The sequence below is a fragment of the Neopsephotus bourkii genome, unplaced genomic scaffold (genome assembly GCF_033783945.1).
Source record: "Neopsephotus bourkii isolate Nb327-2 ecotype Australia unplaced genomic scaffold, CSIRO-AGI_Nbou_v1 NB_1002, whole genome shotgun sequence".
Classification (NCBI taxonomy): Eukaryota; Metazoa; Chordata; class Aves; order Psittaciformes; family Psittacidae; genus Neopsephotus; species Neopsephotus bourkii.
This window is the reverse complement of record NW_026901493.1, coordinates 46,486-62,927: the sequence shown is the minus strand read 5'-3', so window position 1 is coordinate 62,927 and position 16,442 is coordinate 46,486. Positions and strand designations below refer to the sequence as shown.

Here is a 16,442-nt window from a genome sequence, read left to right as displayed (position 1 = left end):
CTTAAGAATGTATTTCATTATATCACTTGGAACCCTCTGTGACCTCTATGAGATTTCTAATTAACCATGCAACCTAAGTTATATGTATTTTATTTTGCTATTTCATGCATTTTCTGTTGCCCTTCACAAGAGCAGTAGTTTCCCTGTATGCCTTTCCCTGGCTCACAATGAGCCAACTAGACGTGCAATAGTTTGAAAGTCAGCCTAGACTCAGCCTAAAGCTGGCTATGAACTCTGAAACTGCTAAATGCTGGATATGTTAAGGAGAAAGGAAGATCTGACATTCAAAAGCAAAGATATGAAAAAATGTTGCATGGTATTTACGAGTAATATACCTATGCTGCTTTATTTAGTGCTTCCTAACAAAGATCTCTGTCATACAGATCTGGAAACTGGAAGGACATACTGAACGATTATTTAAATAATTTTAATATTAATATTATTTAAAGTAATTTATTATTTTATATACTTATATAATATATTGCTATATTATATATTTATTATTTAAATTAATACTTAACATTATTTAATTTATTTTATTTAACATGTCTTTAACCCTAATCCAGACAATTTTGTTCTGTTCAACATTATTCCTTGGGGAAGCAGCACTTTCACTCTCCTTACTGCCGTGTGCTGCAAGACCATGTGGCCTTTGAGGGTTCAGATAGTAAATCACAGCATACTTGTCTTTGCAATGCATTTATTAAGAGTATTCATTTAAATTCTTTAATAACAAGAACTACATTTCCACTGAAGTATTCTCCCTCCCCAAAATATTTTTTCTCTTGATCTCTGGTTTCTGCATGTACCCTAGGCAGAGCTACTTTTGCATTCCTAAAGGCACCTTGTTATTCCTGTTATTTTGATTGCTCCAACTTAATGTTCAGCAGCTGGTGGCCACATTCTCCCACTATTGTCTAATAGGTTGAATGCTGCCAGCACCAAAGTAGACTGCTTGTTTTGTTTACTGGTATCACATACTAATAGAATTAATGATATTTCAGGGCACAACAGGCCAGTTCATAAGCAAAGCCCCCACATTATGGCCATAAAGAAAGTTTACATCCAGACAAGGAAGCAGAAGAAACTACACTTTGTTGTGGGTGGGTATGCTTACCTGCTGCCCAAAACTTCTGTAAACCTCCGATGCCCTACAAGGAGGTTCCGGAAATCAATGATCACTTGGGATAAGGATGACAAGAGGCTCATCAGCTCAGCTCACATCACCATTACACCATATGGGTATATCAAAATCAACCGTTTGAAGCCTTCAGACACTGGTACATACACTTGTACAGCAGGGCCAGTCCAGGAGCATTTTGTAATTAAATTAATTGGAAGCAACAAGATCATTGCTCGGCAACCAGCTGGTATTAGGGAAGAAGAGACTATGAGAAAACCCAGCTTAAATGAAGCCTTGAGAACAGAGGAGAAACATATCAACGGGATTCTTTTCAATGGGAGCAAGGCTGAAAAGCAAGGGCACCTTGTGGACCCCAGCAGGTGGTATGATTATATTGTCTCAAGGCTGATGCAGTACAGGGGCTGGCCAGGGGAAAATCTGGAGCCCTGGGAATCCCAGGAGTCCACAGAGAGAAACGCATCTTCAGAGGAGGATCAGAGCCAAGAGTATAGCCTGCCATTTACTCTGATCACAGAACAGAAACGCTTGGATGATATCATAAGTAATTTGTCTCAACAGCCTGAGGAGCTTAAAGATGTCTACACTGAGCAGCTTGTTGTGCAGCTGGCTCACGAGGTTTTCAAGAGCCACTTAGAGCACCAGGAATCTGTTATCAGAGCATCAAGGAAAGGAGTAGATTCAACCTCAATGGAGCACCCTGTGCACAGACATGTTTCTGGATTTACCAGCTCCCTGAGGACATCATCTGCTGAAGCATTCCTTCCTACCTCTGTAGACCCAGCAAATGGCTTGCACAGACCTCATCAAAAGCCTGCCATCCTACGAAAGATTTCAGCAGCACAACAGCTTTCTGCTTCAGAAGTTGTTACCCACCTGGGACAGACAGTGGTCCTAGCCAGTGGCACACTGAGCGTGCTGCTTCATTGCGAAGCAGTAGGAAACCCAAAGCCCACCATCAGCTGGGCTAAGAACGGAGAGGAGGTGAAATACAATGATAGGTAAAACATATTCTTTAACTTCTTCAAAAATAACTGATGTTTTGGCACTTCAATTTTCCTGTCAGTCCCACACACAAAAGCATATTTTGCTACAGTTTGGTTTCATAATGAAAGAAGGGTTAACACATATGAAGTGGTAAACAGGGTGCTGTAACTCTTCAGCAAGCTCTGGATACTGGGTCAGTCTGGTAAACAAGAGTTTTACTTATAGAATCATAGAATAGTTAGGGTTTGAAAGGACTTTAAGATCACCTAGTTCGAAGCCCCCTGCCATGAGCAGGGACACCTCACACTAAACCATCTCACCCAAGGCTCTGTCCAACCTAGACTTAAACACCACCAGGGATGGAGCATTCACAACTTCCCTGGGCAACCCATTCCAGTGCCTCACCACCCTTACAGTAAGTAAAATGAAGAGTTGTAAAGTACTAAAGTAGAAAATGCCCAATGCAGTCAACTCCATGTCTGCAGGCTGTGACCCTTAGTGTGTTTTCCCATCTGAAGGTGCAGATTTCTGCTCTGGAGATTGATTTTGACGTATAAAAATTGTTGTTTACTACTATTATCCTCTGGGTATCTCCTCATTAGGGGTATGAATTGCATTTCTCACCGTGTTTCAGCAGGGTCTGTCTGACATGGCTGTGGTAGCAGAAGATGGAGTGAGACTTCTGCCTTCCACGTGTGTATCTATGTTAAAAACTGCCCCAAGACAAATGTCAGGGAGACACTTCAATCACCATTCCCTATGTATGTTCTGATCAAGACTGGAAATTGTGGAACCGTACTTAACGGATATTTGCAGCTGTGCTGTCATCTCAACACACCAATCTCCAAGCATTAGCGTTCTGATATGAGTTGGTGCATCCTGGTTTGTTCAAATTCATGTGCTTGCCTGAGGTGTACCTTGTAAACTTGAGTAACAAAATGCTTTTATCAGCGCACCACAGAAATTATGCTGGTTTTCCTTCAGGTAGATTTTAGGTGCCTGTCATTCCATGTCATTCATTTGTGTGCAAAAGCATACAAAAACAGATTATTTTCAATGCTAGTTATATGCGTAACTGTGTTGATAACATTTTTCTCATGTGTATACTTGAGATTTTATAATTTGGTGCTGTTCTGTGAGACAGGATAGGTTGAGAGTGTAAACTGCCTCTTACAAGGCAGTTTTATTAACAAACACGGTACAACAAAATAGTCTGGGGATCTGCTTTCAGCTGTTTCTGCACAAGATACTGACCTCAGTTAAGATATGTGAATTTACTCATCAGGTCAGCTTGTGAAATGAGAAAAGATGGAGTCAAGGGAAAAACTTCCAGCGTGGTGTCTGTGGATCATCCAGTAAAGTCTTGACTTATACAATCACTTGTTCTGCTCAGTTATACAATTGGTTTATTGGCTCCTTTCTCACTTGGCAACTGAATCTCTCCAAAATCATTGGGGTTTTTGAATGTACTGAATTTCCTGGTTCTTGTGTCTCTCTGTGTCTGAAGGCTAGTAAGCATGTTAGGTTTCACACAAAAAATTGTAAATTTTGCAGGGGGGCACACTTAAAGCAAGAACGTATCACATGCAGTCCTAATCAAGACTTGGGCCTGTAGTATCCCTTTATTTGGCTGTATTCCTGTCAAAATATCTTCATGGCCTCCCAAAAGTTTCACATATATACTCTCATTGCCAGTGAATTTTGCCATTAAAGGACTTTTTTTTTCCCCTCTACTTGAAATGACTTTGATTTCTATAGTATGCTTGAAAGGGAACAGAAGTTAAATAAAGTCCACATGTGGTTAATGATGGACACTATACTTGCACACCATATAAGCAGCCATGGTGTAGCAACAGGCAAATTCATTTAGCTCACAATAAAAGTCTTACAGTTTCTGAAATGTTAGTTTAGATTTTATTTTATTTTATTTATTTTGTTTTGTTTTATTTTACAATGTCTTTCAGTCATTTTGTTTCCATTTAGTTTGGCTGAAATATTATTAAATGCTATGTTGTATTTCTGAATTTTCAGGCAACTATGTGGTTTAAAATTTCTATCAGAAAGACTCAGGGAATTATAGTTTGTTTGCTAGTCAGTAGTGTTGTTCACTGACAACTTTTCTTTAAAGGTTAAGGCAGTTTCCACTTTATGAACTTCCTTCTGTGTTCATCACTTACGGTTCCTCCAGGTTTGTGGGTGGGGAAGGAAGTGAGCAGTACTGTGGGCTCCAGAGATACTCAGCACATGTAACATTGGAGTTAATGTTTAGAAATCATGGTGCATATATAATTGGGTTGTAAATGTTTTACTGGGTTCTTAACAGCAGTATTCTGGTTTTGGCTCAGAAAGCTCTTGCTGGCTGCCAATCAGCTGTGTAGATGGAAGCCATAGTTTAAGCAGTCTCACGGTGTACTGCTCTATACTACAAGGCCATCTGGATACTGTGGTGTTTGGTATGCTTGAGCAGTCTTTCAGGTTTGCAACTTGTCATCTTCATACTTTGCCAGCCACTGAATGGAGAAGAGAAACCAGTTTTTCCAGCCCACCTCTCTCTTAATGGCAATTAAAAAAATACAGATGGGCCTTTCTGGACTTGTGTCAAAGAGGGACACTTTTGGTGAGAAATGTCAGTTTTGTTGAAGTCCTTTAGCTTATGCCCTACTCAGTACAATGAGATTCTCAATGTATCTGCTTTGTACTGTGACTTTTGGAACGTAGGCTGCTGGATTTAGGTTGTGTGATAGCTACCTGTATTGTGTATTAACAAATATTGAGATAAGGGCACCCACGTTTATGTTTTGTGGCTGTGGACTTTGTCTCGAAATGTGATTTGGAAACAAATGGCTCTATTCCCCTCACCTCCTTCCATGAGCTGTTCTCACCTGAAAGTATTTATGATTCCCGCTATGTAGCTCCACTTGTGAAACTTACTTAATTTCTTCAATTTTAGTCTAGATATTGTCATTAAAAGATATAACACAGGCCCCCCCAAAAAGTGTTTGTTACTCAATAGAATGAAAATGTATGACACAAAAACCTTCAGGAGTTAAACATAGCTGTGCGGTTCCAGTAAAGAATCCTTGACTTGAGTCTTCATATTCACCCTGCGTGCATATTCAACATGAGTGTCCATACTCTCTCCTAAAGTTAAAGTGTCAGATTAATACCAGCATGGGTTCTGAGTGCGGCTTCAGAGCCTAGTATCTATACCAAAGTCTGGAGACTTCTGAAATGATGGAAAATGTTTTATTTTAAAGAAAATCCAGATTAGCTTCTTTAGGAATCCATTTTAAAAGTGAAAAATCTTGCATTATTTAGTAAGCCTTCCAAGAATGCCATAATTTTCATAACTATGAGCCTATTTTTACTGGATAATTCAACTTTTCTGAAACAGATATGTATTTTATAAGTGGACATGAAGCAGAATGAAAACAGTAGGTGATACAGAGTTAAGTGTTTGCAGGGTGCCATCTGAATTACTCACTGATGTATGTTCTGCAAAATACATTTTTGTCTTGGAAACAATGCAGTGTGGAGCAACTGAGATGAAGCTGATTAAACATTAAGCTATATTATTTTAAGTACATAAATGAGATTATGAAGACACGCTGCTGACAGAAAGAATTGCTACAGCTGGTATTTTTTTCACCACTGACAAGCAACTCAATACCTAACAAAAACAGCAGTCAATGAGCAAATAGGGGATCCGGCCAAAATCATTCTATACAAAGACAGATAATAAAATTTCTGCTTTCAAGAAAAGCGGCTATGCCAAATTGTGACAAACAAATATCAAAAAGAATTGTAGAAAAAGACACTGGCTTTGTTTCTAGAGAAGGACATTAAAACTTGGGTTGAAAAGTTAGGAAGATGGTGCTGTGTTGTAGTTATGGTCCCTTGTGTTTTGCAAGGTGCAATATGAAGCAAGGTCTTTCCTCAACCTAAAGGTGACAGAAGCAATTCATAAAATCTTTTATTAAGGGGGTTGTAGGTATTAGTTTGATGTAGAACTGACTAATCAGCTTGCATACTATATCTGCACACATGCAGGCAGAATATACACAGCTTTCAACTGTTACACGCTAGTATAGTTTGGGACAAATTTTGAAGCTCTAATGAATTCCATGTAGAGACTGAATCAGTCAGTGTTAAACTAAAAGATTTATGTGAGATAGTAAGGCGTACTAAGACTAGTTTTGTAAATAAAGGAATTTGTTAGTTGCTGGCTTTATTAACTGTGGTTAAATAGAAGCATGCCTTGTTTATGAGTAAGTGTTAAGAAGGAAAAGATCCGTGAAAGCAGAAGTGGGGAGGGAATTCTTTCAATCATTGTTCTGTTGGGTTTTTTTGCTGTGCAAGCAAAAATGCATTTTTAAAAATGGTTAATGTTTATTTAGCAAATGTGCATTTTTCTAGGCACTTGCAAAACTTGCTTGACAAAAGGCAGCTCTTTACTGATATTTATTATTACTCAAAAAAGGTCAAAAAAAAATTTTAACTCTGGGGTTTTTTCCTGTAATAGATTATGATGGGTGGCCCTAACCTGGTTTGTTTTATAGATCTACCACCCACACCACTATCCAAGATCAAGTATCTGCTTCTTTCTGGGCCATGACACAGCAGTTTTCACTGGGGGGTAGGAGAGCTTGGGAATGGAAAGAAACTCATCAGTTTCAGGATCTTTGAGCAGACTTTTATTGCATGTGTTTTACAGATGTATCCCTCTCCCACTTTCACCTTTGTCACTATCAATCACATCTTCAAAGAAGAGTTTACATGCAGCAACTACTGAAAGTTGCTGATAAGGAAATTGGTTTATCATTCAATCTTACAACAGTTTCAGCTAAAAAATTAAGAGAAAGGAAGAATAATTATGAAATGCACTATACTGGAAGTAAGGGTACATAAGCATTCACAAGAGCCCATAGAACAAACTCTTGCTTAAACAGGTATACATCAGGACCTGATGGAGTTATACCACTGCAGAACTAGACTGTGAAAAGAAGCAGTTCATTAGACCTCTAAGGCCATATTCATCCCATTTAACCATGAGTACTACACTGAGTAGGCTTCTCTCACTGGCCAAGGAAAGAAACGGTTGAACCCAAAGAGGAGCTGAGTATTCCTGTCTGTCTCCACTGACTATTAGGGGAGCAGTGAGGCTGCTGAATTTGTGCAAACTGCGAAGCAATCGAAGAATTTGGAGCCTATTTCAGGCTTTGACACTGAGCCTGTAGTTCACTTCACTTCTTTCTACCTAGCTTCTACAGGTTTTGTGATATTTCCCTTGCAATAGTTCAGCTTTTTTTTTGACTGTTGCTACTTGTAAATTACAGAACTGGGAGACAGGAAGGCTAGGCAGCCCATTTGACATAATACAGGTAGTGACACAGCAGAGGAGGAGATTTCACAACCCATGGGCAGATATCCCATGTACTCAGCAACCTTTCTCTAATACACACATGTTGGGAACAAGACTAAAATTGAATTTAACTAATCACAGCTCACAGTCTCCATGTAAAACTAAATTTCTTCAAAGATTTTTAAATATAGCCCAAAGGCCTGAACAAAACAAAACAAAACAAACAAACAAACAAAAATATATTCATGCTTACACAAACTAAGAGACCATTACATCTTTCTGCTTTACTCCAGGATGCTACTTCAGCCTGATGACTCCTTGCAGATTCTAGCACCTGTGGAAGCTGATGTGGGTTTCTACGCTTGCAATGCATCTAATGCCCTGGGATCTGACTCCGTCTCTATTGCTATTACTCTAGCAGGTAAGAGTTTGCTCTCTGTGATTGCTGTACTGTCCCTGCCACTTGCGTGATCCTGGGCAGAAACTGCGGGGGGGAGAGATTGCGGTTGATGCTGGGTGGGCAAGGTGCGTCCACAGACGTACGTTGGTGAAAACACAGGGTGTGAACTCCGGAAAACCCTGAACTATAAAACCCAGCTTTCTCAGACGGTTCCTGAGATTTGTGCATTTCTGCAAGAGATGAATGCTTTTTCTCACTTTCTGCATCTGACATGCTCTCAAGACAGTGTTTATGCTGGTTATTCACAGCCTATATGAGCAGTGCAGTGCAAGCCACATAATTCGTATGCTTCATTTTAAACCTATTGTTGATCTCTTCAAGTCCAACTGACTGATTGAAGGACTTGCTCATATGTACATCGGGCAATCTTAAAAAATAGCAGAGCTGAAAAGCTAGCCCCTTGCAAGATCAAGCCCTGTATCATATTCAATCCATTGTGGCACAAGCATGGCTGACACTGTTTCAGTTGCTGGGAAATAGAGGTTCACAAAAAATTAACTTCTGCATTTATATTTCTCTAGTAACAGTTGAGTTCTAAAGCAGACTAAATATCTTTTGTTAGTTTAGATTTCAGTACTAGAGAAAACTCACCCAAATAAAAGCCAAGGGAAATGGTAGGTAGTGCATGAATCCAACTTCAAGGTTCGTTGGTAGGCAGTATCAGCAGGCTCACAACCACATCAGGACTAGCAGAAGGAAAGAGCAGCAAGTGTGAATGAGATGTTGAGTAAGACAAAGAAACAGAAGACGCAGATAAGGGTGGTGACAAAGCAAAGAGGGCTTTGAGGAGGATCCTGTTTATCACAAAAACAAAAAGAAACACATTACGAATGCTAGAAAGCTTATGGATTTTTCAGCCCTCTTCATTTCACTGATCCAGAATATGGAAACATTTGGAAGCCTCCAATGTGCAGGCAGTGACCAACAGCTGCCAGTGTATACATGTATGGTTAGAGGAATGAATAGATGTTGATGAGCTTGACATTTTTACACGAAATGCAGAGAAAATTTCAGGTAACAGGATAAATAAAATCTAGGAATGCAGCAATGGCCCGCAATGAAGCCCTGATGATTAGTAAACCAGCTGGAAAGGGACTTTTTCTGTCACTTAGAAGGAGAACCGCTGAATTCGTCGGAGTGGAAAACGAAGTTCTGCATCACAGCTGCATATTACATGCAGGCAGAACCAAAGAGTCCAATCCCACTTACACTACTGCAGTTCAGGAATATCTTTGCTGAATCCCAGACAGTGAAGGAGAGGTGCTGCTGCTTAAGACAATATAGTGTTTTATAAGGAGCAACTCCATGGTAAACCTATTCTATTGCACCAGCATGAAGCTGAACATGAGTGAAAACTGCTAATCTGTCTATATTGCTTCAGTAAGTTTAAAAGCCATAGTCTTTGTACAAAATAATTTGTGGAGACAATTTTCTGTGAAACTATAGAAAAATAAACTGGCATTAGGTATATGTGTGGCACACATACATAAAAAAGCCTAAAGAAAGACTTTTTTGTTAAAGTTAATTATCAAGGTTTACCTTAAACTTTTTAGTTGAATTACATTCATGCATCCCATACTGAAACTGAACTCTGCTTAGGAACTGGTACTCATTTCTATCTCATATCTGAGGCAAAGAGCTGAACATCGTATAACATGGGGCCATAAGTATGAGTATCCCAAAATGAGATACTGAGCAGTTTTTGGAACAAAGCAACAACCTTTTTGGCATAATGGAAGTACTTTCTAAAAAAAAAAAAACCTGGAAAGCTGAAACCATCTTTAGAGGTATCAGGAGTGGAGATGAAAGCTTATTTCATTGAAGAATTTTCTGATTAGTTTAACACATGCATGGAAAAAAAGTGGAAAATGCATCCACTTTTCTCAATGGTTTGCTTCTCATTTGTGGGCTGAACAGCTAAAAGATTTTTAATCTTTTTATGTGATTGTGAAAAACAATCAGGAAAATAAAAAGGCTGATGAATACCTGAAGAATTTTACTTTCGTCTCTAAGTCTTCATGCAAAGCATCAAAAATTTTGGAGATATTTCAACAGTAAAATGTAATATTTCACTTTGCTATTCATAGGCATTAAAAGCATCAAAGGAAAATAGCAGAAAAGCCTGAATCGATATGACAGTAATTCCAGATGAAAGGCATCTTTTCAAAGCCCTGGAAATATATCTATATGGAATAATTTATAGTTAGGGCTGAATTAAATTTTCAGGACTCTCCGTGAGCTCAGTGAAACCAAATGATTTTTATTTCCTTCATCTTTTCTTCCTTGATTGCCTCCAGCTCAACACACTAAAAAAGCCAGTGGCAGACATTAGCCTAAAACTGCGCTTCTACAGGCAAACAATGATATCTGGACCTGTTTGTGTCTGACCATTTATTTAAGGGGGTGGGGGGAACGTGTTTATAGATTTTTGGAGAAAGATGAGTTTGCAAGTCTTCTTACACTAGCCATTCTAAGAAAACTTTATGGTTATTGTCTGGTCTTCCCAATCCAAGTGTTTCTCCTGTAGGTTAAGGAAAACATGATGGATGTGTAGAAACAGCTTGCATGTTGCTCTAAACCTCCTGCACTATTAATGTGCCTGTAGCCATCACTCCTGCTTCTTTTTCTTGTGGTTGGCCTTTGGCAAAGGGTGGTATTTTGGTTTCAGTACCAGGCAAACATCTTTCTGCAGTTCCAGTTATACCAGTGTTTATTGATTCAGCTGGTTCTCGTGTGCCTCCATGAGGCTTTAATGTTATTCTGCCTTTTTCCGTGGACTTCGGTGACACTGTATTATAAAGCGAAGGTGTCCTCATACACCAACATTTTCCATTATCCACCTGTACCATGTAGGTGCTTTCACACAGAGTGTACCAGACCATCTGTCCCATGAAAGTCCACTGTGCTTGATCTGATAACTGTGATTCTTCTTTTATGCAGGAAAGCCATTGATAAAGGCAGCAAGAGCTACTGTGATCAACACTGAATCACCTGCTGTTACTGTTGATATTGGAAGCACAGTGAAAACAATCCAGAGAGCAAACGTTACCATTAGCTGCCAGGTTGCAGGTGAGAATTCTTTTGATCTCCCATGAAGCTGCCTTCGGCTATAAAGTTCTGTGGTGTTCTTTGCTGAATTGGTGTCTCCAGAGGCAGCTGAGTGAAACTGAAAGTTTTTCTTAGGACTTGGGCAAACTTCATTGCTTGCATTAATTCTTAGCAGAGAAATAGTCTTCGTTTTATCAATACCAACAGGAAAAGTGTAGTGGCTTAAGAAAATTGGTCTGAGACAATATAACAGACATTTGTTAGAGATACACGCTACGATGTGAATACAACGAATCTGATACACATTCCTACCTGTTGGGGATGTTTGGTGAGAATATATAAGCATGGACCTGACTCATTTCAATGTTGATTGAGTTCTCAAAGTCCACTCAGGTTAGTTCCTTCTTTTCCTGACAAACTCTGATTTTTTAAAAATTAGGACATGTTAATACACTTGTCTTCTGATTTTTCTTTTTTCACCTTGGGAGTGCAGGAATTAGGAGAATTCTGCTGGAACAGGGTTCTCCCTGAAACTGTTTTCCAGACAGAGACTGAATGTTCCTCAATCTCATAACAGTAGTTTGCCTCTTTCCAATGGTGACCAATCTGTGTGTTGCAGTCCTATGGCTGTTGGTGGCAACAGTCTTTGTATGGAGAGGAGGGTGAGGGAAAAGAGAGAGATGGGAAATCTCTAAAAACCCAGGGTCAGATCTTCAATTCATTATACTTTTGTACATAGTATGAGCAGGAACAGAAAGGGGAGGAATCAGCTTATAAAACACAGACTAAGCCATGCTGAGTGTTACACGAATATCTGCACTGGAGATATGTATGGAGTTGACTACTAGATTGATATCAAGTCCCTTAGACCCTTGCTTTAGCTTCTTGTCCTTAGCAGCTACTTCAGATGACTGGATAAGCATCTGCTCTGCAAATATACAGATGTCCTTCTCTTTTACACTTCCTGATCACTGTAATCACTTAGTGGTTGTCAGTTTTCTGCTTCAAGTGCTGCCAACCCCACCCCTATGCAAATACTTGAGTGAAAAAAGTATTTGGCTCAAGTTTCTTTATTTGTTCATCTGTTTTTTAACAAAGCATGCACAATAGCTGTGCAAACACTAGGCTGGGATCCCAATTTACTAATTAGGCTCAGTGGGATTAATGAAAGAAATATACAGTATTATTTTTCCTAGTAATTCACTAGGGAGTGAGTTCAGTAATCCTGTTGCCCTCTCAACACAGACACTAAACGCTTTCTTGCAATCAGACTGATGTCCAGTGTCTTCCAAGGAAGAAGGAGGTGAAAGCTGTTCTGTTTTTCCCCAGGCCCCTAAATGGCCAGGTGCACTGGCAGTGTTGAAAGAGACTAAGTATTATAAAGACATAAATTATTTTGGATTTCTGTCTTTGGGTTCTCTCAGCTGCAGATGGGGAGGCCCCACAGACGTAGACTGTGATTGCTGATTTAAGAAGTACAGCTATTTCCTGTCAATATAAAGGCATAATGAAAAGAACAGGATATGGCTGAGCAAAGCTGCCGTAGTTCTTATGGAATCAGAAGACTACAGTAGGGGACCACAGTATGGTCAGGGGCACAGATTCAGTGCTTTTTCTGAGAGGAAAATAATCTCTAGCAATTTTATGAAGCCAACCTACTATGACAATGTGCATCTACAATGGAAAATTTTAGTACTGTCACAGCAGAATCACTCTCTTCACCCCCAGAAGAAGGCTTTTTGATATCTAGGAGCATTATGTATATTGGATTCTTTGGTGATTCAGGAGAAGTTTGCCTAAATCATAATAGTCTTCATGGGTGTTTATCTTCTGCCTCTGAAGAAAATGTCAACTGTATCTGACACCAGAGTTTACTATTGAAATTTTTATTAATTTATGAATCACAAGCTGTGATGTTACACGAGCAGTAATAGAGAGGATAATGAGGGCCAAAATATTTTATAGGCACTAGAATCCTACTTTCACACAAATACTGCTAGTAATTCAACAGCAGTAATTAAAAACAAACCAACAAACAAAGAAAAACTGCATTTGGGAACAGATCCAGGAACAGGGTGATTTTGATCAACTGTCTCTCCTATGCCTGGAAAATATACCATTAATAGAATCTGTTGAAGAATATGAAAATAAATGTCATTTTCCTTCCGTTTTAAGCACTTTTTGTTTTAGCAGCTGGGTTTTGATTATTCAATTTTTTAATGTGTTTTTACCGTTCTACTTAGAATTATCAACTCTAAGGAGAAAAGTAGCATGCACTGCTGCTTTAGTCAGCAAATGTGTCATATCCTACTGACTTCTTCAGAGTAGATGAATTTTACAGCTATGTGGTTTGCCAGAGTTCCCCAGAAGGCATCAACAGTGAAATAGCCATCAAACTACTGTAAGTTAAAATGCAATAGTTAATGCAATAACATATCTGGCAATATGTTCTTGCATATATATCTTCACAAAAGAAATTGGATTGTGAGAATGAATTTAACACAATTCAAAAGCTAACTAACATATCCAGTAATGTGGAGACTATCTAGATGAAAAAACTCTTCAAACAACTTTGTAAAGCTGTAGTCTTTTTATTCCTAGTACTTTCCCTCTAGTCATTTCAGGATGCCCTGAGACAGCACAGCAACCGAGAGTTGTTCCAGATCAGAATTTAGTGCCTGTTAATCTCATAATAAGCTGTGTTGTTGTCACTGTGCCGTATTGTCTGTAGTACATGATGCATGTACTGGATCTTGATGTCTTGGCTCATATAAGGACACATATTACTGAAAGTCATCAGGACAGCAGAATAATTTTTTATAAGAGAAATAAGTAGCATAAGGATCAGTTATAACATTTTCTAAAGCTGCTTTTTCTGTCAAGGGACAGAAATATACACTTGCTTCTGACAGGTGTTGATAAGCCTGGGGAAGGTTTCTTAAAAACAAGAGATAATGAAAGAGAACATTACCAGCGCCTAGGGAGTAATTATATATTGCTTTTTAACTTCTTAAGAAAGCCATAAGCACTGTCAAAATCTGTGTACTGAGCTGAATTCTGTATATGTTCGCTGTAGGACCAGTAAAAATAAAATCATTCTGAATGTATTAGAGTTCAATTGGCCCCAATCTAAATAATGTCAAGGATGAAACTCTACTTTGGTTATACCACAAAGATGTTGCTGTGGTTTTCTTCAAGCTTGAAAATCAGTCTTACCTCACTTTGACATAGCGTTGCCATTTTGTCTATATAAGTGAAAGAATATTTTTTGAACATGGTTAAGTGATTGTGGTCAATCCAGACTTCTCCAAAACTAATTCTAGAGGAACTCCCAAGCAAAAATCACTCAGGAGTCTTACAGGTGCTTGTGACTGCCACCTGGATTTTTTTCTCCAAGCTTCAGAAAGCCAGCATCATTTCTAGAGTGAGCAATTTAATTGCTGTGTGCAGCTTCACTTCCAAATGGGAGATGGGAGCAATTTGGATCACATCAGTATCACTAGGAAGCTTTCTGTTAACTTTACCACTTGAATTGTGCAGGTCGTCATTCAGATACCAGAAACCTTAATCAATCTGGCCAAAGCTGTTGTTGAAAATACAGCTGGACGTGAAAGGGTGAACCAGTTTTTAAAATCTAGTTCTGAAGACATTTCTCAGTGGTATCATTCTAACAGAAGCACCTGTATGCAAAGTGTCATATATATAGTCACTGTTATATATTGTTGACACTATATGTTGAGACTACATTATATAGTGTCATATATTAAGTCACTGTTGAGTCAGAATACATTTGGAAGAATGACTAAAAAGGTATTACCACCCTACCCTGTATATGCTTCTCTCTCTGATATTTCAGCTTGAAGTTTTTTCAACTCTCCTAAACATTCCTTTCCTTTGTATTCAATCTGTATGCTGGATGATATATTTTTCTAGTTGTTACCTTGCTTTATGACCCATATTTGTTCATCAGCTAGACCAGATTGTGGCATGCAAGTCACTGTTTCAAGAATATTGTGTCACTGAAAACAAGTCAGCACTGCTAGGTACTTGTGTTGTTATGCTTCCTTTTCCTGAAAGCTCCTAGTTTAGCAAAATTATCTTAATTGGGATATACAGTTCTGCTTGCTACATATCCCAGGTAGCCTTTTTGTGCTGGATACACGCAGTGATGGAGGAGAAAGCTGAAGAATAGGCTTTAGTAACTGTTTACTACTTAAAGTCTTGGCTGCCTAGCAAGGTGCATTTTCTTTCCAGATGGTAACTGTCAGAGTTTCAGTCTGATTGTTTCTGTAAGGCAACACACACAGCCGTCTGTCCGCTGCCGTTCACCGTTACCCGACTGATTGAAATGCTCTTGCTACCCCTTGTGGTAATGCTGCGCAATGATGGGTTTGCTCATCCCTCTGCTGGCTGCCTCCTGTTCCTGTCTTGCGGTTTATTTGTGTCACTAAAGGTGGAAGCAAAAAAGAGAATGGAGTTGCTGCTTACTGACATATATTGCCCATCTTCCATAAACCAAGCTCTAGGAACAGCTGTACAGGTTCGTTTCAAACAATTTCCTGTTAGTGTGAAAGCTTCACATTAAAGACAAATGAACAACATACTTTTTAGAGTAGCAGTCAGAAAAAGGTATTTGTAGAGCTCCTGGACATTTTGTAGGTACAGTGCAGCTTTCCTAGACTCAGCAGTAATACCTCAAAGAGTAAGAAGTTTTACCTTTAACCTCTTGTTGCTACTTCTGCTAGTGAAGTGTATATAAGAGGAACCTGTCTTTCTGGACTAAGACTATCTGAGCAGCTGTTTTTAAGAAGCAATTTTTTTTTTCTGTCTCTCTGTATTTATTCATGTGTTTGTTTTGAGTCGCTGCTATTGAGGGCTGTGATCATATGAAATCCTCATTGTAGATTTCCCTTCTCCTTTACCCTTCTCAGCACTCCCCATCCCTTCCTTTTCTCCCACTATTTGCACTTCTCTTCCATTATTTTCAAGAAGAACTTGAGAATTCTACCCAATTTTAGCCTTCAGAACCAAAAAAGAAGATAAGTCCTGGCTGGAATTAAAGAAAGCTTTATAATTTTATAAACTTGTGATTATTTCTGAGATGTATTTCTTTATATTTCCATGCCTAAGTTCACAATAGACATAATGTGAAAATCTGTGTGTCCTAAGTAGCTTAGGCTGCAAGAGAGAGAGTATTACCCCTTCTCTAGGCAGGCACTGGGAGGGCTAGCGCTGGGATGTGGGTGTTTTTCCATCTGAGGGACTGCAGAACTGGTACAGAGTCTATTTTCTCTCCTTTGTTCTAGAGAGCTTACCTCTCAAAATGGCTTCCCCACAATGGAAATTCACTAAACATTCAGGCTTGAATAAACCCAAGGGTTGGGGTTGTTTGCTACCCAGTGGTTTTCTAAACTACCCTAAGGACTCTGTGTGGATGCTCTGGA

The 16,442-nt window shown here is 39.0% G+C and overlaps 1 protein-coding gene across 2 annotated transcripts in view; it reads left to right on the top strand.

The window, feature by feature from the left end:
• The window catches only part of ADAMTSL1 (ADAMTS like 1), a 183,501-nt gene that overhangs the window by 139,064 nt on the left and 27,995 nt on the right, over positions 1-16,442 (top strand). For both annotated transcript variants that reach the window (XM_061359996.1, XM_061359995.1), the window contains 3 exons: positions 1,005-2,142; positions 7,784-7,911; positions 10,891-11,019. In XM_061359996.1, the coding sequence (XP_061215980.1) occupies positions 1,005-2,142; positions 7,784-7,911; positions 10,891-11,019 (1,395 nt within the window). The remainder of the gene's footprint in view (positions 1-1,004; positions 2,143-7,783; positions 7,912-10,890; positions 11,020-16,442) is intronic.